The sequence below is a fragment of the Gracilinanus agilis genome, chromosome 5 (assembly GCF_016433145.1).
Source record: "Gracilinanus agilis isolate LMUSP501 chromosome 5, AgileGrace, whole genome shotgun sequence".
Classification (NCBI taxonomy): domain Eukaryota; kingdom Metazoa; phylum Chordata; class Mammalia; order Didelphimorphia; family Didelphidae; genus Gracilinanus; species Gracilinanus agilis.
Genome location: NC_058134.1, coordinates 231,422,964 through 231,445,959, shown reverse-complemented (window position 1 = coordinate 231,445,959; position 22,996 = coordinate 231,422,964). Strand labels below are relative to the sequence as shown.

At 38.4% G+C, this 22,996-nt stretch overlaps 1 protein-coding gene across 1 annotated transcript in view; it reads right to left on the bottom strand.

The window, feature by feature from the left end:
- Window positions 1-22,996, bottom strand: part of ANKS1B (ankyrin repeat and sterile alpha motif domain containing 1B) — a 1,330,035-nt gene that overhangs the window by 822,559 nt on the left and 484,480 nt on the right. The window contains exons 12-13 of the mRNA XM_044679159.1: window positions 17,804-17,984; window positions 1,600-1,602 (exon numbers count right to left, since the gene is read on the bottom strand). Of these exons, the coding sequence (XP_044535094.1) occupies window positions 1,600-1,602; window positions 17,804-17,984 (184 nt within the window). The remainder of the gene's footprint in view (window positions 1-1,599; window positions 1,603-17,803; window positions 17,985-22,996) is intronic.

Genomic DNA, 22,996 nt, shown 5'->3' with positions numbered 1-22,996 from the left:
GAGTCTATATTATATTAATCATCACTATTAGAATGTAAGCACCTTGAGGACTTGCTTGCTTGTATTTGTATTCCTAGTATTTAGTGCAATGCCTGGAATAAAATAATACAGTGAAAATAATGATTAAGTGTAGCAATAATGATAGATAAATGTTTCCTTAATTCTCTCTCTTTCCTTTTTTCTGTCCTTCCTTCTCACCCTCAAGTATGTCAGTAAAATCTAAGTTCTGGCAGATCTTGCCAAACTAGGAGAATTTCAAAAACAGGGTTCATGATGGACTTTACTATGTGTTTGTAATTCCAGGGAAAGCTTAGTTAATTTGAGAGGTTCTATTTCTATGCTGGCTGCATAGAGATGATGTAAGAGGCCACAGCAACTCTTAAAAACAATCCTCCATATCATAGAGGAATTGGTATATATCCAGATGGAGGGCACATTCTCTCTAATGAAGTCAATGATCCTTGAAATATTGGGGAAATGTATAATTTTGCAATATCTTCCAAATTCATGCATGAAAATTAAGAACTTTCTTTTTGCTTATTCACTAGTCCTCCTCCAGATTCTCCGGTCTTTCATTAATTATTTCATCACTATTATTATTAATGTGGCTGAATGCCAAGAATTTATTAGCATAGTAAATAAACAGAGAGACAGCCTACTGTAGAGGTTGGAAAGATGGCCCTAGATTCAGGGTAACTTGGATTTAAGTGCCAACTCTCATATATTCTGATTGTATAACAGAGCAAGTCATAAAATCTCTCAGTGTCCCCAGACAACTAAGGCCAGAAGTTATCTCATACTTGCCAATTTGTGTTAGAAAAGGCCATTTTCCCACCATGAGTTCCCTACACTGAGGAAATCATTGGGACTAGATTATTTAAATGACTATTGGTTAATCTAATAAGAAACAGAATTACCAAATTTAACAGTTGGAAGGGACTTCAATGGTCAACTAGTTTTATTCATATACTCAAGGAAATCTCCCTAGTAAGAGAGCTAGCCAGGGGGTAGCTGGGTAGCTCAGTGGATTGAGAGCCAGGTCTAGAAGACAGGAGGTCCTAGATTCAAATCTGGCCTCAGACACTTCCCAGTTGTGTGACCCTGGGCAAGTCACTTAACGCCCATTGCCTAGCTCTTAACACTCTTCTGTCTTGGAACCAATACATAGTATTTATTCCAGGACAAAAGGTAAGGGTTTAAAAGAGAGAGAGAGAGAGAGAGAGAGAGAGAGAGAGAGAGNATGAAGATCTCCAAGGAGGGGAAACCCACCACCTCTCCATCCATCCTATTCTACGGGGGAATAGTTCTAATTATTTTCAAACATTTCCTGACTTCGAGACTCAATCTGCCTCTTTGTACTTTTCACTTTTTACTCATCAAATACAGCAATCACTGACCAAAACATAGAAGAAAAGGTCTCAAGTTGGAAGAGACTTTGGAGGCCATCCTGACAAGCAGGAGCCATGGACACCTTTGACAGTCTACTGAATTCTAAGGACCCTTTTCCAGAATAATGTATTATTGCCATCATTCATAACTGAAGATAAGGCTAAATTTCAATTACAAAAATTAGTGATAATGAAGATGTAATTGTTTTACCATCTTATTTCACTGACTCCTTGAAGTCCATGAATAGACTCTGAGTCTCTTTATCCCAAACTCCGATCCAGAATAACTTCCTTATTTTACAGAAGAATCTAAGTCCCAGGAAGGTTAAAAACTTGGCTAATGTCAGTCACACTGGCAGCAAATGGCAGGACCAGGATTGTTCTCCAGGCTCCAAGGATTCATTGGGAAAGTTCAGGGCTCTTTCCACTTTCCAACACTCATCAACAAAACAAGACAGAGCAAAATAAAATCAGCAGCTGATTTAGCTGACTTCATTTAACATCACCATGAACCTGCTCACAAAAGCTTTGCAAAATGCCTAAACCTCCTTTTGCAGCCATCAATCCAAGAAGGCATTAGGCGGGACTGTGTTGGTGGTAGACATTTTCTAAAGTATTTATGTCCTCCCCCTCCCCTTAAATCTTAGGTAGCATGGAGTTTTGAGATGCAAAACATCTGACTCATGGTAGAGATGAAGAGCAGGGAGTGACCCCTGGGAGAAACTTATCTTATTGTTCACAATACAGGGCAGTAAAAATTCACAGGGAAAAAAAGGGGATGGGGATAAAGTACCAAGCAACTCCATAGCAAAACAGCTTTCAAAAGAGTGAGTCATGTGCCTCTCAGGGAAATGAATCAGAGGCCCACACACTCAATCTTCTTCATTATCACCATTTCAAATGAAGGAGGAGGAGGAGGAGGAGAAGGAGAAAAGCAAATCAAAGTTAGGTAACAAGTAAGGTCTGGGAGATACAGAGGTGGCCAAGAGGAACTACACAGAAACTGTCCCTCACCTGGGACAATTGAGAACAGTCAGGAGGTTTATGACTCTCCTGGTCTTTTGCTTGCATTTTTTTCTAGGAGTGACCAATAGGTAGTCTCTTACCTCAAACATAAAAGAAAGCCTTCTGGCAGAACTTGCAAAGGAGGTTTAGGGAGCAGCTGATTCCAACTGATCTCTAAGTTTTTATTTATCTGAGTGTGCCTCATAACACCTCTTCAACTATTTTTAAAATTTTTTATTGTCATTGAAGTGTATGTTTCTCTAAGAAAGGCAGATAAGTGGGAAGGTGAATAGTGCCAGTACAAGTCACTTAATGTTGTTTGCCTCAGTTTCCTCATCTGTAAAATGAGCTGGAGAAGGAAATGGTAAACCACTTCAGGGATCTCTGCCCAGAAAACTCCAAGTGGGGTCATGAAGAGTCACATGTGACTGAACAACAACCAAAAGGCAGACTTATACTGATATTCCAGCTCTGCCATTTAATACTAGTGACCTCAGGCAATGTGTCAACCTGCTCAGGATCAGTTTCCTCATCTATAAAATGAAAGTTTTATATTAGATGACCTCCGAGGTCCCTCCTAATCCTCTCTCTGGGATCTAGGCAGCTGGTAACATGGCAGGGAGAGTATCAGCCTTGGTGACTGAAGATCCGAGTCAAGTTTCACTTCAGACAAGTGTCCTAGTAAACCTTGGCAAGTCCATTTAAGTCCATTTAGTCTCTGTCTGCCTCAGTCTCCTCTTCTGTAAGATGGAGACCATAATATATAGCATCTATCTCAGAGGGTGGCTGAGAGGTTTACATGAGACAGCATAGGTAAAGTGCCTTGAAAATCTTTAAGTTTTAAGGAAATAATACTCCTATTCCTATCTAGATCCTGATTTCCTTGAGAGTAAAGACTATACTACCTCTCTGTTTCCCCCATGGAGCCTAAAATTCCTGGCACATAGTGAGTAGTTACTGAAGAAGTACTCTCTAGTGCCACACTTAAAACCTTAATCTTAAAATTCAGAGATAGCTGGAACTGAGTCTCAGAGCTTGGAGTGGGTGTGGGATACCCTATTATCCAGGGTTGTTAAAGGTTATTGTTCACTCATATCTGACTCTTCATGACCCCATTTTGGGTTTTCTTGGCAAAGATGCTGGAATGGTTTGTCAATTCCTTCCCCAGCTCATTTTACAAATGAGTAAACTGAGGCAAACATGGTTAAGTGACTTGCCTAGGGTCATACAGCTAAGCCTGCCATTTCCTTCTCCAGCTCATTTTACAGATGAGGAAACTGAGACAAAGAGGGTTAAGTGATTTGCCCAAGGTCACCCAGCTAATAAGTGTCTGAGGCCAGATTTAAAGTCACGAAGATAAATCTTCTTGACTCTAGACCTGATTGCTCTAACCATTGGATCACCATTATTCGGAATGAGAAACAGTAATAGATGAGTTTGTTCTTAGTTGTACATTAATTTTGCACAAATATTTGCAAATGTAGAAGAGCAAAATGTCTGCATCCTTTATTTTGAATATCCCTGTTTTTGAAAGAATGCTGGACTGTGAATTTCCATCACTTCAGAGATTTAAAGTTGGGAAAAAAAAAAAAAAACCTCTGAGACTATATCTATCCCAACACCATCATTTTAACAGAAGAGGAAAGAGGGCTATATTGGTAAAGTGGCTTGCTCAGGTCATACAAAGTACTCTGTCAGAAATGAGAGTTAAACCCAACTTTCCTTGAGGCAATAGCTGAAGAGCACTTAACATGGTACCGGGCACATTGTAGATGCTTCTTAAACGTTCATTCTGTCTGAAAGAATATCTATCCAGCAATTAGTGCAATGCTGGCCCAGAGTAGGAGCCCAATAAACGCTCATTTCCTTTCTCTCTTCCTCCTCCCATCCTGACTCCAAGTCTAGGCCCCTTCCGCTACACCCCAGAATTTCCCAGTTCTGTTGAGATAAGGTGGGTCTAATTTTTGGTCCCATCCCTCCCCCATACCAAATCCTCACCATATTTAAACAAATATCCAGGATTTATTTTTTTTTTAAATTTAAAGCATTTACATTATTTATACATTTCACAAACATAATATATATTATATAAGAATATATATATATATATATATAAATTAAGCATTTAAACAAATGAACTCCGGATGGTGCCAGGAGATTTTTTCAGAGACCAGAGTTGGCAAACACAGAGATCATTTGGTCTCTGGCATGCTTTACTTTATAACTTTGTTCAACGTGGCACTTCTCAGGGATGGAGCAATCAAGTCGAGGGCCAATTAGTGTTTACAAATCATTTTATATGTTTTTATAGACAGGCAGTACCCAGAGGCCTGGCTGGGGATGTTTGCGTCTAATCACCCAAGCCTGAGGAGGCCCTGTGGCTAAACTGTCATAATTAGCATCTGGCACTCTCTCTCACCTGGTGGTGTTGATGGCGTGAAGCAAATCTCCTAGAAAAGAATGTTTAAGTCTCGCCCTCTCTCCAAGCCTGGCTTCCTCCTCCCACCAGGGGCTTAAAACTACAAGAATCTTTGAAAGAAGATGACATGGCACAGATTCCCTCTGACTTTGATTTTATGGATTTAGGGTTTCAGATTGCTAGACCCCGGAATCCCAGGATCTGGGCTTGAATCCTAGCTCTGCCATTTTTTAATCATCTGGCCTTAGTGACCTCATAAGGTCTTGCATTTAGCACTGGGAGGGAGCTCTGAGGCTCTTTAGCAAAGATGTAGAAACAAGTGTAGGCAGGTAATGAGATCAGCTTTCTGAAATTCAGCTCACTCCTCTGTGATGAGTCCATTAGAAAGCACTCTGGGCTTTGGAGGATGCTCAGCGGCGCAGTGGATAGAGTGCCATGACCTGCCATGAGTAAGACTCATTTTTCCCCGAGTTCAGATTTTCACCTCAGACACCAGATAGCTGAGTGATCCTGGGCAAGTCACTTCACCTCATTTACCTTGGTTTTTTCATCTGCAAAATGAGTTGGAGAAGGAAATGGCAAACCACTCTAGTATCTTTGCCAAGAAAACCCCAAATAAGGTCTCAAAGAGTTGGACATGATTGAACAACAACTGAAAAGTGCAGTATTTGGAATCGTCATCCATCAGAGTTGTTCTTGTAGTCAAAGGTGATGTGTCAAGCCATTTCTATTTTCTTTCATAATCCTCCCTGTTTATTAAAACTAAACTTTTTCAGAATGACTCCTTTCTTATGTTTTGCATGATAATACATGTATAACCCAATTTAATTGCTTCTCAGCTCCAGGAGGAAGGAGGGATGATGGGAAGGAGATAAGATGGAACATATGACTTTGGAAAACCTATGTGGAAATTTGTTATTAAAATAAAAAAATTTTAAAAACAAAAGAATGACTCCTTTCTAGTTTCTGATGGAGATGACCTGATCAGGAATAGCCATCATAACTCCTGTTTCTATAAATGAAACTTCCGGATTGAGACATCTATCCAATATTCTTTCATTGCTGGAATTAGGGTTGGTTCAGTGGTTTAGGATTTAAGAAACTGTGTTCTAATTCTGACCTTGCCACTGATGTGACCTGACATTATATATTCTTCTAAGGGCAGTATACTGCTTGACTGAAAAGTGAGGGAGATAGACTATTTGACCTCTGAGTTTCCTTCCAACTTCTAAGCTCTTAACTCTATGATTTAACTTGATGGCCTTTATGGCTCCTTCAAGCTATAAATCTATGATTCAATATGATCTCCAAAATAAGAAGATTTGTCTGTATGACCTCAAACGTACCTCTAAGCTTTTACAAGTAATACTTTTCCATGAGACTGTAACAAAAAGAGAATAGATTATGTATTAAGAATGCCTGGATGGGGCAGCTGGGTAGCTCAGTGGATAGAAAGCCAAGCATGGAGATAGGAGATCTTGGGTTCAAATATGGCCTCAGATTCTTCCTAGCTGTGTGACCCTGGGCAATTCACTTAACCCCAATTGCATAGCCCTTACCACTTTTCTGCCTTAGAACGGATACTTAGTGTTAATTCTAAGAGAGAAGGTAAGGGTTGTTTGTTTTTTTAAGAGTTATTGGCTCTTATATTTTATATATAAATTATAACACTACGATCTAACATTTTGTGAATTAGATAAACATTTTTCAGATATTTTTATTTATAGATTTTGAGCTTTATAGATTATTCAACAAACAAAGAATCTCAACTAACAGCAGCAACACAGTCCAGTCACTAATCAATGGGACTCAATTTATCAATGATGTGGAAAATGGATTTGAGGGGTGATAAGTTGCCTAAAAAGTTCCTATGATCTTGAAATGAAAACTGCTAGCATTTACTTAGTACTTAGATTCAAGAAGAGATTTGGAAAAACACTCAGAAATTATGTAACATGTGATGTAAAGAGCTCATCTGAGATGACGGCTTGTCACAGTATTAATCATTTTTGAGCTGGGAGACATGCTTTGTTAACAATGATTCCTTCTGAGAATATGTGTGTCCTTACCAGAAGGAACTCTGATTCTATTATCATCGCACATAAGTCATCTCGTGATTGCATATAAGAGTGAAAAGGAACAGAGACAATGGGTATATTCCAAATCTCAAATAGTAGCTGGATCATTCATTACACAGATTTTATCTCAGGAATCCATCATAGATTCCTAGGATCTTGGAGTTGGAATGAATCTCCAAATGCATTTCCTCTAATTCTTGACTAAGAATTCCTTTCTAACATTCATGTTCACTGGTCATCTAGGCTCTGTCAGAAGACCTCTTGTGATATCCAAGTCATTAGGTCAAAGAGTTTAAATGAACATTCTTATAGTAATCTTGGTCTTCCAGTGACCAAGTTTACCACTCCATTCATTATGACCTGACACCTCCATTTTGACTTCACCTTTATTGTGTTATGTCAAAAAATCTATAAGGAACTTGTTGATTTAGGCATAGTTTGCAATGATGCAGAGACCAACCCATCCATGCCTGCCAATCTCATCACACTCTTGCCCATGTCCTTCCCTAAGCTGACCCCAAAGGGTCCACCCTGTAGGATGGAGGCATTCCTCCCATTTTCTTTACCTGAACACATTTGTTGCTGTTGAGTTGTTTCAGTTCTGACTCTTTGTGACCCCATTTGGGGTTTTCTTAGGAAAGATACCGGAAATGTTTGCCATTTTCTTCTCCAGCTCATTTTAAAGATGAGGAAACTGAGGCAAACAGGGTTAAGTGACTAGCCTAATGTCATACAGCTAGAGAATACTGGGAACTGGATTTGAAATCGTGAAGATTTAAGTCTTCTTGCCCCTAAACTTGACATTCTATCCCCTATACCAATTAGCTTTTCCCTAACAGGTTGGAAATAGCTATTAGTTATTTTTTGATTCTCCTTCATGACTGACTATATTTTTTCTTCTCTATATGTTACTCATATATACAACAGAAAATAAAGAAAGTCTCCAGCACATTTAGTGTACCCTTGGAAGAAAATTTATGAGAAAACTTGGATGAAAGTCACTCAACAGTGATCAGGTCTGGGTCCCAATCTGTATCCCTGGAGGGACCATCCCTATGTATGAGATCTCAATTCCACTGGTAACCTGGAGTGCCCAGTGACATCTTTCTATGGCTTCTCCTGCTTGCCTGCTTGTCAGTAATAGGCTGTAGGAGCCCATGATCCCACTATGCATCTCTCCATCATCTTTAAGATGATTTTCAATTTAAAATGATGAGAAACTCCAGTGTTGCATTATTGGAACTTATCCGCTTCCTGTGATTTGAATATAGTGTTGTATAATTTAGTTGTACATTAGCAGAAGAACACTGGCTTTCCTGTCATCCTTTTTTTCCCCCAAGAGGTTAAGGCCATTGAGACTTTGGGCTAGGTGGTACTATAGACAGAGTGCTGGGCCTAGAATCAGGAACATCTGAGTTCAAAATCAAAATTAGATACTTAATAACTATGTCACCATGGGCAAGACATTTAACCTGTACTTGCCTCAATTTCCTCACCTACAAAATAAGTAATAGAACCAATATCCCAGAGATGTCATGAAAATAAGATATTTGTAAAGCACTTCAGAAACATGAAATTCATAATTTATATAATAATTCATACAATAAATATAAAATACATAAATGCTCATTATTATTGTTATTATTTATTCATAAAATAGTTTTGCTATTCCCCAAAAGCCATGCAGATCCCTTTCTCTGCTGCTCAATCAGCTCACCATCCATTAGCAGGAGCTTTCTAAGATCTCTTTTAGTGATACATGTTTTCTATAAGCATATCCTAATCTAGACAACATAAAGATTTCATTCACTTGGTTTTTCCTGGGTAGAGAGTCTTTTAATTTTTAATCCTATTAAGTTTCATTTTAGATTTGGCCCATTCCTATAGTCTGTTGATATCTCTTAAGATCATGATTTTGTTACCCAATATATCTTCTATGACTTCTACCAACTTTGTGTGTTCTATGAATTTGATAACTACATCTTCTATGCCAGCATCTATCATTATAAAGCTTGTGGGAAAGTAACATAGGTCACGTGGAAGAAAACTAGTACCTAGTACCCTCTAGAAATACTTAAAGACTTTTCTCTTTTCATTTATTTTTTTAATTGCTGTCAGTTTTTCTCCTAAGGTTATTTTCTTTCTTTCTTTTTTTATGCTCTAATGATCACACATATATCACACAAATATAACCGATAAGCAGAAAGATTTTTCAGGAGATATAAACAGTCTGGTAGAGAAAATTGGGGCCCAGGGAGGAGGGAGGAACTATCAAGCAAACTGAACGAGACAAGATAATTAAAGAAGAGATAGTACAAGTCTTGGACTTGAATTACAAAGAAAAATTCAGCTAACAGTGTTGTTATATTTTTCACACATATTCACAGTAGGGAAAGCCAAGAGAAAATTAGTCTAATAAAAGATAAAGTGAAAAGAATAGATTTACAGCAAAAGATTCCCCTAGCAGGCTCAGCCTTTTGCCCCTGTTTTAATTAGCTTTTGTAGATACTTGCGGGGCTCTCTGTACAAAACACACACCCCGTAAGCCCTCCTCATCTACCTCTTCTTTGGAAATAATAAAATCCAGGAGGGAAACAAAGAACCCCCTTGGCCTTAACCTAACCTTTGTTGACTATGGACTCTGGTTATTTTCCAGACCCTGTGGTCCATGTCTATTGCCACCTGACTTCTTGGACTTTGTGGACCCATTGGATGGATCTTCTTTTCTCCCTACCTTCAATTACTTCCCAGATACCACAGCCTGTTTATCTGTCAAAATAGCAGCTAGGTAGAACAATAAGCAGAGTGCTTGGATATGGAGATATGAACTCCTGAGTTCAAATATTGCCCCTGATGCTCAATAGCTATGTGAGCCTTGATACCTCATCTATAAAATGACAGAATTGGACTTGATGGTCTCTAAGATTTCTTCTAAATTTGCATCATTGATATTAATAAGCTCAGTGCTCACTTTCTCCTCCCTGTCCATACTAAGTGATTTCTTGACTCCCACTACTAGATCTGTACTCTAGAAGCTGATGCCTCTAGATTAACTAAATTCCAGGTCCTAGCATTTGGCATCCCCATAACTTAGAGGTGCAGTCAAATCAGAGAACTACACAAAGATTTAAAATTGGAAAAGACCTCAAATAGGAGGGAAAAGAACGGAGGTTCCAACAGGAGTTTCTGACTTTTCGTCACACCATGATGTCTCCATATGACATAAAAAGTCATAGCTCAACAATTTTCTCTCCACTTGCGTAACTCCCATACTACCCTACGGCATGCCCTTATTACTTCATATATGGACTATTTGAGGGATCTCCGAACCTCAAACCTCTCACCACTCCAAACATGTCATCCTTCTCTCAGCTACCAAAATGATCTTCCTAAAGCTCAAGTCTAACAATGTCACTCTCTTCCTCGCTAAAATCCAGTGGCTAAGAGATACTAGCCTAATAAATACTCATCAACTGACCAACTGATCTCAAAGATTAACTATGCACCTCAGATTTCTCAACTAAAAATTAGAGTTGAACTAGATTGTTTCTCAGGTTGCTTCCAGCTCAAGGTCTAGGATCTTATAATTCAAAGAAATTATCAGTGACCGAATGCTTTGATGGAGCCTCAAAGAAGCACAGAAATTCCACCATCACTATCATCTTTTCCACACTTGTTTCCATGACTTCCCCTACCTCATTCTGAGCTGATACATTTGGGGGAAGTCTTAACTGAGCTTTACAGCCCTTAGATATGAATTCCCTGTACCTGTGTACCTTGGGTGTCTAAGATTTTAATAAGTCCATCCATACCCAAAGGTATCCTGGAGCCATCTTTAAGTGACACTGCTAAATTTTCATTGTGAGCACTTCCACCTCAGAAATCATTATAAGATGAGGCTTGAGTTATGGGTTTGTTGATTTTCTACACTTAAGAAAGCAATGAAGAAAATGTGAATAATGCAGATTAAAATTCAAAGTTTGTCCTAGACAATTCCCCACAGCCAATCAGTTATTAAATATTTAAAAATATGCCAGTGACTGTACCACTGGAAAAGACATGAGCCACAGCAATAATAACCTTCTGGAAAGGTACCTTGATTGTCAACTAGGAAAATTGTACCCGAACAAGAAAATTATCTCTATAACATGAAATAATGGGTCACCTCACTTTTATGAATGAGTGGGAGAGAGATGGCAATAAATTCATGTACTAAGAGGTCAAAGCCCTTTATAACCTGTCTTCCACCTTTCCAGGATTCTTATGTATTTCTGCTACATTCACCTTAGGATCAATATTGTTATTGGTTCCAAGGCAGAAAAGCAACACAAGTTAAGCAATGGGATTAACTTGCTTAGGGTCACAAAACTAGGAAGTGTCTGAGACTAGATTTGAACCCCAGACCTCTTGTCTGTAGGGCTGGCTTTCAATCCACTGAACCAGTTAGCTGCCCCCTTCTTATGCTTTTTAAGATCTTCCTTTCCCATACACTCTTCAAGCCAGTGACAATGGCCTCATTGATATTCCTCAAACAAAACACTCCATCTCCAATTCTCAGCATCTCCATTGATTCTCTCTCAAGCCTACAATACTCTCCCTCTTCATCTCTACCTCTTGGGTTCCTTCAAATCCCAGCTAAAATCCTACCTTCTTCAGGAAGTGATTTCCAATCTCAATTACTGAATCTTCCCTCTGCTGGCTATCTCCCTCCCATTTATCCTGCCTATTGTCTTGTTTGTAGAGTGGTTTGTATGTAGCCTGCCCTCTTAAAGCATAAGCGCCTTCAGTGCAAGGACTGTCTTTAGTCTTTCTTTGTATCCTTGATACTCAGTCCACCACCTGGTATGTGGTAAGACTTGTAATGAATTTTATTGGCTTGCTGACAACAGGAGGTAAGAAAGGACACAGATAATCATAAAAGAAAAATAATAACTTTAGTTAAAGGATATTTAAAAGCCTTTGCAAAAAAAATTTAATGTAATTAAGATAAGAAGAAAAGGTGTTGGCAGGAGGCAGAAGAGGACTTCATATCAAAAGTTTCTAATAAGAATTTAATAGGTAGCAAGGTTCTGTGATAAAGGTCTCATTTCTCAAATATATAGAGAATGGAGTCAAATTTATACAAATGAATCATTTTCCAATTGATAAAAAAGGTCAAAGGATATGAGCTGACGGTTTTCAGGTAAAAAATCAAACCCATCTATAGTCACATGAAAAAATGCTCTAAATAACTAATTATTAGAAAAATGTAAATAAAAATAACTCTGAAGTGTCTTCTCACACTTATCAGATTGGTTAATAAAAGGAAAATGACAAATGTTGGAGGAGTCATGGAAAAATGGGGACACCAACTCATTATCAGTAGAGTTGATCCAACCGTTCTAAAGAACAATTTGGAACTATGCCCAAAGTGCTATAAAACAGGATCTGCCCTTTGATCTAGTCATACCATTACTAGATATGTACCCCAGAGAGAGAGAGAGAGAGAGAGAGAGAGAGAGAGAGAGAGAGAGAGAGGACCAAATTGTTTAAAACAATTATAACTTCTCTTTTTGTGGTGGCAAAGAATTAGAAACTGAGGGGATGCCCAAAAATTGGGAAATGGCTATAAACAAATGCCCTAAGAACATAAGAGAAGAAGAAAATTATATGTGCTAGATAAAGGGAGTTAAAAGGGGAGAGGGACAAGAAAAGGCTTCTCAACCAAAGTCTTTCCAAGGAAAATATTTCAAATTTCAGAGAGGCATCACAAAGTCCATTAGAGACAAGCACACACTTCTCTAAAAGCACAGGCATTAAAGATGACATGTTAAGTTTAGGAAACAAAAGTTTGTTGATTCCAACATTGGCTGTTGCAGGCATTAGAGTTTTATTCTCTTGGTATGCCAATTGGCAGGATCAGGTAACTTCAGTAGATGAAGTAGATAGCTACTGATGTATGACAATTGCTTTAAAGACTTCTGTTTCCCAAACATCATGCAAACTCATATCAACTTCTTTTCTGACTCTGTGTTAGGCATTTTTGGGAGGTGGAGTGAGGTACTGTCACTTCTAAGAAAGATCAAAGATGTTTCTTAACTTGGGTGGCTTCTAAAAGAGTCTTGACTCTAAAAAATGAATAGAAGTTTTCAAAAGAATTCAAAATTACAGCTTTAATTTAAAATGGGCATTAATTTATCTCAAGCAAAAATCTGAAGTCATCAGAGTTTATTAGCATAGTGCTAGGCATATAATAAGCCGCTTAACAAATCTAGTGTGTTGACTGCTTCAATGGATGTCATTTTCACTTTTGGTAGTGCAAAAGATAATCTGAGGATGGCAGTGCTCACTCGTAGAAGGGTGGGCAGAGGTGGGGCTTACCCTTTGCATTTTTTGTCCAGGAAAGTAATGCAAATTGATCAAGGTCACACAAGGAATAAATAGCAGAAGATTGGGGACAGGGGCAGGGATTTAAATTCAGATACTCTGACTTCAAAATCAATGCTCTTTCCTCTATTCTACTCTGCCTTCCAAACATCTCTCACCATCATTACTCCCCCACATTCTTTTAGAGATAAGGCATAGAACAAAGAACACTACATATGATCCTACAGCAAAGAGAGGGGGAAAGAGATGGAGTGTGTATATGGGAGGGAGAGGGAAAGGGAATATGGGAGAGGGAGAGGGAGGGAGAGAGAGGGAGGGAGAGAGAGAGAGAGAGAGAGAGAGAGAGAGAGAGAGAGAGAGAGATAGATTAGGGGCATGTGATCAGAAATACCCTAAGAATAAAAGACCCTAATTAAGTGAAGGGAGGTGAAACATTTGAATTTTTTTTAATTAATATAATCAGCTTTCTATTTTTAAAAAATGCAAATATTCCTAGGAAAGACAATACATTAAGGCCTTCATACCTTAATTATTAATAACTTAGGGGAGATGAAGGAAAGGGATCTTAAGGTACTAAATTTTTCTTTTTCTACACTTCACACTTTTGCTTAGACCTAGACCTAGGCTTAACTGAAGTTTTGCTTTGGTCTGAAAACAAGTCCGTTTAGTGTGGCTCCTTAAAACAATCAGATTTAAGTAAATAAATGAATATTATTTCCTAGTNTGTATAAGAGACAGGAGAGAGAGAGAGAGAGAGAGAGAGAGAGAGAGAGAGAGAGAGAGAGAAATGATAAGGGTGGAAGTGAGAGTGGGAGAAAGATACAGAAAGACATAGCAGCCAGCAGTATGTCCAGGTGAGTAAGTGGGTTGATCAGATCATGATATTTTTTTGCTTCCTTAACTATGTTAGCTAATGAATGAGGAGTAAGCTTTGGTCTAGTAGGTGTAATGATTTAAGTGCTTATAGAAGAAAATAATGATAATGAGAAGGAAGAGGAGGAGGAGGAGGAGGAAGAAACATTTATATACTGCTTTAAGGTTTGCAAAGCACTCCCTGGATCCTTACCCCAATCCCACAGAATTATTGTCCCCATTTTGCAAGTGAGGAAACTGAGACTGAAAGAGTGTAAACTACTTTTTCAGGATTGGACAGCTCTGATCTTCCTAATCTCATCTAGCATTCTCAATCACCATGGAACAGAGGATAAGATGACTCAAGTAAGTTTGAAAATAGCCAGGTTCTGTAAGAAACTCATTAGATCTCTGCTCCAAACTGTGGTGAAGTACATATTATGTTTCTAAGGGTGGGTTGTTCCTTGTTCGGTGTTGTTAAAGGCCATTTCTGTCAAGATGTATATTTTCCCCCCAAGTAATCAAGTACACTGGGAATAAAATTACTACCTGTAATAATAGGCACAGTTTGTGTAAAGAAAAGGTCAGTTACTATAACACCTGAGTTAGCTTTTTTTTCCCCCATCTGGACAAGGAGGAGGTTGAATTAGAACATGTTCAAGTCTAAACCTTATGCTCCTATGACTAGTTGACCTCAAAGCTGAGAGAAATTAAGTGACTTGCCCAGGATCACATAACTGTCTCTTGTAACCATAATTAACAATAAAACTAATAATAATAACAATAACAACAATAATAAAACTAACAATAATAATAAACAACTGTGTAGTACTTTAATATTTACAATAATCTTTATGCATTTTTTATGCTCACAACTGTATAAGAAAAGTGCTATTGTTACCTTTTTTTACAGATATGGAAATTAAGGCTGAGAGAAGTTAAATAATTTGCCAAGGTGAATGTGACTACTAAGCATATGATACAGGATTTGAACTAAGGTCTTCTGGTTTCCAAATGCAGCCTTCTAGCCACAGCACCACCAAGGACTTAAGTCCAATCTCTGCTATACAATTGTCTGACCTTGAGAAAATCCCTACCCATCTCTGCATCCCAATTTCCACATTGAAAACAATGATTGAATTGAATTTTACATAATCTCAAATGTCCTTTCCAGCTCCAAGTTCTCCCAGTTTATTAACTAACCTTTGGCAAGTTTCCAAAATCCACCTCTCCAGCCTCAGTTTCCTTGCTTGTACAAAGAAGAAAGGAAAGATTTCATTGTTTACTCAGAGATGTTATGGGACTTCATCATGAGGTTTCCACAAGATAATGGAATCAAAGTGCTTTATAAACCATTTCTGTTAAGTCAAAATGACTTAAGTCAAAATTACTTGTGCCTGATTCTCCATGACCCCATTTTGATTTTTTTTTGGGAAAAGATACTGCAATGGTTTGCCATTTGTTTCTCCAGTTCATTTTACATATGATAAAACTGAGACAAACAGGTTTAGGTGACTTGACCAGGGTTACAAAGCTAGGAAGTGTCTGTGGCCAGATTTGAATTTATGAAGTTGAATCTTCCTGCCTTCATGTCCAGTACCCTATCCACTGAGCCACCTAACTGCCCTTAAAAACGCAAAGGTATCTCTAAATGTGTTACAATTATTAAATGTCAATTTACCTCTCTGGGCCTCAGATTCATCATCTATAAAATGAGGCAGTTGGATTAATGGTCTGAGACTCCTTCCCTAAATCTATAATCTGATAATTCTATGATTTATTTTATAGCTGGTATGCAGCCTCAGTTAACTTACTGCAAAATGGGAATTAAAAATGATGGCAGTACAAATTTCATGGCACTGTTTTGAACTCAAATGGGTGAATGTATATAAAGTATACTTCAAACCTTCCAGAATTATTTTAATTTGGTTTTTTAAGTTCATTTAATTAATTAATTTAGACTATTTTTCCATGGTTCCATGATTCATGTTCTTTCCCTCCCCTCCTCCCACCCCCTCCTATAGCCAATGAGCAATTCCACTGGGTTTTACATGTGTCATTGATCAAGACCTATTTCCATATTATTAATATTTGCACTAGGGAGATCATTTAGAGTCTACATCCCTAATCATATCCCCATCGACCCATGTGATCGAGCAGTTGTTTTTCTTCTGTGTTTCTACTCCCACAGTTCTTTCTTTTGGATGTGGATCTCATTCTTTCTGATAAGTTCCTCAGAATTGTCCTAATCATTGCATTGCTGCTAGTAGAGAAGTCCATTACATTCGATTGTGCCACAGCGTATCTCTGTGTATAAGGTTCTCCTGGTTCTGCTCCTTTCATTCTGCATCAATTCCTGGAGGTCATTCCAGTTCACATGGAATTCCTCCAGTTTATTATTCCTTTCAGCATAATAGTATTCCATCACCAACAGATACCACAACTTGTTCAGCCATTCCCCAATCAAAGGGCATTCCCTCATTTTCCATTTTTTTGCTACCACAAAGAATGTGACTATGAATATTTTTGTACACATATTTTCCCTGTTATCTCTTTGGGGTACAAACCCAGCAGTGGTATGGCTGGATCAAAGGACAGGTAGTTTTTAAAGCCCTTTGGGCATGGTTCCAAATTGCCTTCCAGAATGGTTGGATCAATTCACAACTCCAGTGTCCCAATTTTGCCAAATGTATGTCTTTTTTTAATCCAGAATCAAATAGGTACAACACTTAAAATAACGCCCTTCGTTCTCTAACACAAGAACACTGACAGTCATCCCATGTATCTTCCATTTGGGGTAATTCTAATGTCAAATTACAATTATCACAGAATATACTGTGAGAATCTGATGCCCTGGAAAGAACTTTGGACACAATCGTACAATTTTAAAGTCAAATATGGCAAGAAAACATTTTACCTATATGCATAGTAAGAAATTTCTGACCACACTTTAATTGCTTGAACCCTTTGAAAAATTGAATGTGATTAACTTACAGACCAACATTGGTGAAGTATTGGCACAGGTACAGAGCTGGCACTCAGGCAGCTACTCTGTTCCCCCTCTTCCCAACCCCTGAGAACATTTTACATGCCCTGCCCCTCTGTCCAGCTGCCCAAAGCGAACACTTCCTCCCTCTGCTCTTTGAGGGTAATGTCAGGGGCTCAAGGGATGCTTGAAATTGCAGTCAGGGCATACAAACTTGAAAACTTTCACCAATGCTATTACAGACCCATAACTGAGGTAGGGTGACTTGGACTTTATGACAGAATGTAGAGGACTCTGGTAGACTTTGAGCAGCTAGACACAACAGAGCTGAGTATACAGTTCATAAGAATGATTGATTACAATGGAAAGGTAACAAACTTCCCAGAGGAGCAGCTATGGCCCAGCCATCAATCTGATTTCTTTCCAGTCCACCCACCCTTGAAAGTGTGGCATCATGAAATGTTTAATACCATTCGCCCCAGGTGCCAAAATTGTTAGTGCTGGTTCTACTCCTTTTGATTTTTCAAAACTTTATCTTCATCATCTTCCACAAGTCCTTAAGCAATTCTATCAATCAATGACTCTTATGTTCCTACAATCTTCAATGAATTGAACAACATGAAAACCACAAATCTGCTTTTATTTCCTATCCCTAGAAGGCTTTATCCTCAAAAACCTAATGAAAGAAGCACAAGAGAAATTGTTTTACCTGTCTGGTCAGCACCTTCGCTGCTGCCTTCCAGGGACCCCATGGAGCAGTTAGGTGGAGTAACTGGAGGGCTGTCAGGAAAGCTTTTACACACTGGGAATGAGTTCACTTCCAAATCATTATGGCTATGATTCAAACGGTGGAAATCCAGGGAAGACACAATTGATGTCCGTTGTTTAGGCTAAAACAAACAAATGTACACAGAGTGTTTAGGAAGTTATTTTTGTTTTTGCCCTGAACCCACGCCCCCATCCTCGTCACTTTAATTTTTCTCTCCATTTTCAAAAAACCCTTACCTTCCATCTCAGAATCAATACTATATATTGGTTCTAAGGCAGAAGAACAGTGAGGGATAGGCAATGGGGGTTAAGGGATTTGCCCAGAATCACATAGCTAAGAGTATCTGAAGTCAAATTTGAAGCCAGGACTCCTGTTTTTAGATCTGGCTCTCAGTCCACTGAGCCACCTAATTGCTCCCTCTATCCATTTTTAAAAGTTATTAGTTAATTTTTAATGACTAAAACATGTAAAGATGATATTTTTCTTTTCTGATCTGGACCTCAGATTGCTTCAGTATGGACAATCCCATGAACCAAAAACCTATTCCACAAATGAGGATCAGCAGCTCATCTAGCTGATCATTCTCAGATTGAGAGAGTTGCTTGGAACACTAAGAGGTTAAATATGTGCCCAGGGTTACACAGCCATATGTGACAGAGACCCAGCTTGTACACAGGATTTTCCAACTCTATGGCTGGCCCCCTATCCACTCTAGTGTGCTGCCTCTTTAAGATGGTCTTGATAAAAAGCACATATTAAACTAGTCCAAACTTCTGCTTTCCCAGCTAAGACAAGGATAACACCATTAGCAATTATATTTTCAAGAGTTGTTGTTCATATGTAAAACCCAGTGGAATTGCTCGTTGGCTATGGGAGAGGGGTAGGAGGAGGGGAGAGAAAGAACATGAATCATGTAACCATGGAAAAATATTCTAAATCAATTAATTAAATAAAATTAAAAAAAGAAGCTGTTTGGTTGTTTTCAGTCATTCCCAACTCTTCATGACCTAGAGTTGCTTGCCGTTTCCTTCTCCAGTTCATTTTACAGATGAGGAAACTGAGGCAAACAGAGTAAAGTGACCTGCTTAGGATCATATAGCTAGTAATTGAGGCTGGGTTTGAACTCAGGTCTTCCTGACTCTGGGTCCAATACTCTATACTCTGAGCTGCTTAGCTACCCTGTATACTTATAAGAGAATTAGTACAACTAGCTAAAACATGTTAAGAGAGTGAGAGCCACTTATAAAATCCAACTCTCCTTCTAGAAGCAGAGCTCTCCTAAATGACCCTTTCATCATCACTAGAGATTTCTTTTCATTTCCCATGAAGTGACCATGATCCTGAGAACCATTTTCCAGGAATAGTCATTTCTCTGAGTTGCAATACTCCTTGATGAATGAGCTATCAGGAGATAGCTCTGATGCAGGAGAAAGGGTGCTGACTCTGAAGTCAAAGGACATGAGTTCAAATCCTTCCTCTAACGCTTATTATCTCTTGGATCCTGGGTAAATTACATGACTGCTCAGGGTCGCAGGTTCCTCTTCTATAAAATGAGGGGAATGGACTACCTGGCATCTGAGGTGCCTCTCAGTTTTAGATCTCTGATCTTATTATCCATGCATCTCTCAAGACTGGGACATAAAACATTGTTATTGTCTGTCTGCTCAGTTCAGTGTTTTGGAACTTTGCCAGCAAAAATCAGGTAATGGGGATACAATGCAAGGAACCCAAATGAAATTTGCCAGAGGATATTTATTTATTTATTACAGATTTCCATTAATTTCAAAAAGCCATGAAAAGTCAATGGATGAATATGACTTAAAGACATAAAGAACCTCTGAACTCTAATCCATTCCGTTTGCCAATAATGGATTTGTTCCCTTGTAGTCTTAATTAAATTGTTCTGAATTTCAGAGTTCTTGCCATCTTCCATCAGTCGACATTTCTTTCAATACTTTTCAAACTGTGGTTGGATGATCACTAATTGTGGAAAAGATCCATGTATCAGGCAAAGCCTGGACTAAATGACCTCTAAGTTTCCTTCCAATTCGAGGCTTCAAGGATGCTAATAAGCCTTCAAAGCTCCATGCTTTCCTTAAAGATTAGCCTAAACTTTTTTGTCCTGATGTTTACACTACTGAAATATTAATATTTCACTCTCAGGCTAAAATCCTTCCAGCATAAGTCGACTTAGCTCTTACTTTCATACCCTCCCCATGTACCCGATGCATTTACTTAGTTTCAGGTCCATCCTCCATGCTGAAATGTGGATACAAGACAGAGGAATGAGGCATTTCATTTCAATCATATAAAGAGGAATTAAGAGGATTGAAACTTTAGTGATTTTTTTCTTCTGATTTACAGTGCATCTGTGGAACTTTATGGCGTATTGCTGTCCTTCTCTGTGTTTGCCATTTCAGCTGCAGACCCGTGCTACTTTCAAAGGACACTTACTGAGAGAAGCAATGCAGCGTGATACAGTGTGGGGGAAAATGCCCTGGTAGAGAGCAGGCAGAAAGAAATTAAGCCTGGAGACTTATAAAATTGTATATACCCTTTGACCTGGCAATACCTCGAGTAGGTCTATTTCCCAAGATGATCAGCGAAAAAGGAAAAGAACTTTTGGTCTGAAAATATTTATAGCAGCTGTTTTTGTGGTAGCAAAGAACTGGAAATCAAAGGATTCCTATAAATTGGGGCATGGCTAAACAAATTGAGGTATATGATTCTGATGTAATACTACTGCGCGAGAAGAAATGATGAGCTGGGAAATGTAAAAAAAAAAAGACATGGAAAGGCCTGCATGAAATTCTGAAGAGCAAAAGAAGCAGAACCAAGAGAATGTAATATATAGCAATACTGTTTAAAGAATAACTGTGCTCGTCTACTTCCAGAGAAAGAATTGATAAATTGAAGCATGAATTGTTTTATATATATGCAAATTATATGTATATGTGATATATACACACACATATTTTCAAAATATGTGTGTATATATACATTAAAAGACTAATCTTCACTATCTATCCATCTGTCCATCTATCCATCTCTCTCTCCCTCTACCCATTTGTCCATCCTTCCATCTGTCTGTCCATTCATCTATCCATTCCATCATCTGTCAAATAATGCCTTCTCTAGTCTGGGGTAGAGAGGGAGACAGCTTGGAGCTTTAATGTGATGAAAAAAAAGCTGTGGAACGAGTGGTAGGGAATCTGAATGGTTCTCCTTCTGACTACCTGTGTGACCTTGGATAAGTTATTTCATATTGCTCAATTCCCTCCTCTGTAAAATGAGATCAGATTAGATTCTGCTCAAGATCCTAGTATAAATATAACTAAATCCTCAGTCTGATTCTGTTTTATTTTCCAAGTTGTCTCTGACTTTAATATATAGCCCACCATTTTTGAGAAGATACAGTTCTTTGCTTCATTAGAATTTCTGCTTGCAAATTTCTTCTATTGATGTGGCTCAGCAACACATTAGTAAATAATAACACTACTAGTTTACTAAACACTCCTATTTATTTCACTTTAGGATTTACAAAGCCCCTTACACATATCATGTTGATCCTCAGAACAATTCTGTGATACAGCTGTTGTAATCATCTCTGTTTTTCAGATGAGGAAACTGAAGCTAAGGGGGTTAAATGACTTGACCAGAGTCATACTGCTACTAAATGTGTGACAGGAATTCAACCAAAGGTCTTCCTGATTTCATGATTGCCACTGCATCATGTTGCTTTTTCATACCTTCAATATATCTTTAAATATATACATACGTAAATGAAAAGAGAAATGAAGACATTTTTCTACTGATTCTTCATGAAGAACTCAAGACTAGTACTCTGACACAAAGAATCCCCTCACCATCATGATGCTGATGGAGGAGCACTTTATTTATTTATTTAATATTTATTTTGAATGTTTTCCCATAGTTACATATTTCATATTCTTTCCCTCTCCCCCAAACCCCCCTAACCTCCTTTAGCTGACACCCAATTCCACTGGGTTTTACATGCATCATTGATCAAGACCTAATTCCATATTATTGATAGTTGGACAAGATTTATCTTATCGTTTAGTGTCTACAGCCTCAATAATATCCCCATCAGCCCATGTGATCAAGCAGTTGTTTTTCTTCTGTTTCCACTCCTGTAGTTCTTCCTCTGAATGTGGATAGCATCTTTTCCATAAGTCCCTCAGAATTGTCCTGGGTCATTGCATTGCTGCTAGTACAGAAGTCCATCATGTTCGATTTTACCACAGTGTATCAGTCTCTGTGTACAATGTTCTTCTGGATCTTCTCCTTTCACTCTGCATCAATTCCTGGAGTTTGTTCCAGTTCACGTGGAATTCTGGAGGAGCACTTTTTTTACCACATTGGAAGAAACTGAGCTAAAGGAAAGGCCATTCTTGATGATCACTTGCCATCTCAGCAGTAGAACTGGAACCAGTCTTTGGGCCATTCAATGTTCCTTTTACTAATTTGTGTAATGTTGTTAATCAGCACTAGCAGTGATATGCACCCTGAGACATACACAGGCTTCTGTGGAACAACCCATCACTCTCAGTTTTCCATCTCCCTTTGTGTATCCGAACTGAGCTAAACTTTAAATGCTATCATTTTCCCCTCATGAATTTCATATAAGTCAATTTTATTTAAGCCCATGATATGTCTAGCACTAAATGCTTTAGAAAGCCAGGTCTCTGGATCTCCATGACCATAGAAGAATGGTGTAGAATGCAGATCTGGGTTCAAATCCCAGCTCTGTCACATACTACCTGTGGAATATGAAATAATTAACTTAACCTCTCAGTGGTCCAATAAATTCATTAAAACTATACTATCAAGCAGTTGCTGATTTTTGAGAGGGTTAATTTGCTCACTGTTTTCTCTATACAGAAATGAAATCATAGTGGCAAACTCTCCCACCCACAAAATCTTGAATTCGTTTCTCTGTGAACATTTTGTGTTTCTATTAAGAGAATGGGAGATTCTTGAGTTGGTATCCACCATGCCTAATATAGCATCTGTCAGAGAATATGCACATAATATCTTACTGTTGATTGATTGACAAAGTAACCATGGGCTAGTCCTGAACCTCCTTAAACCTTAGTTTCCCTATTTGCAAAA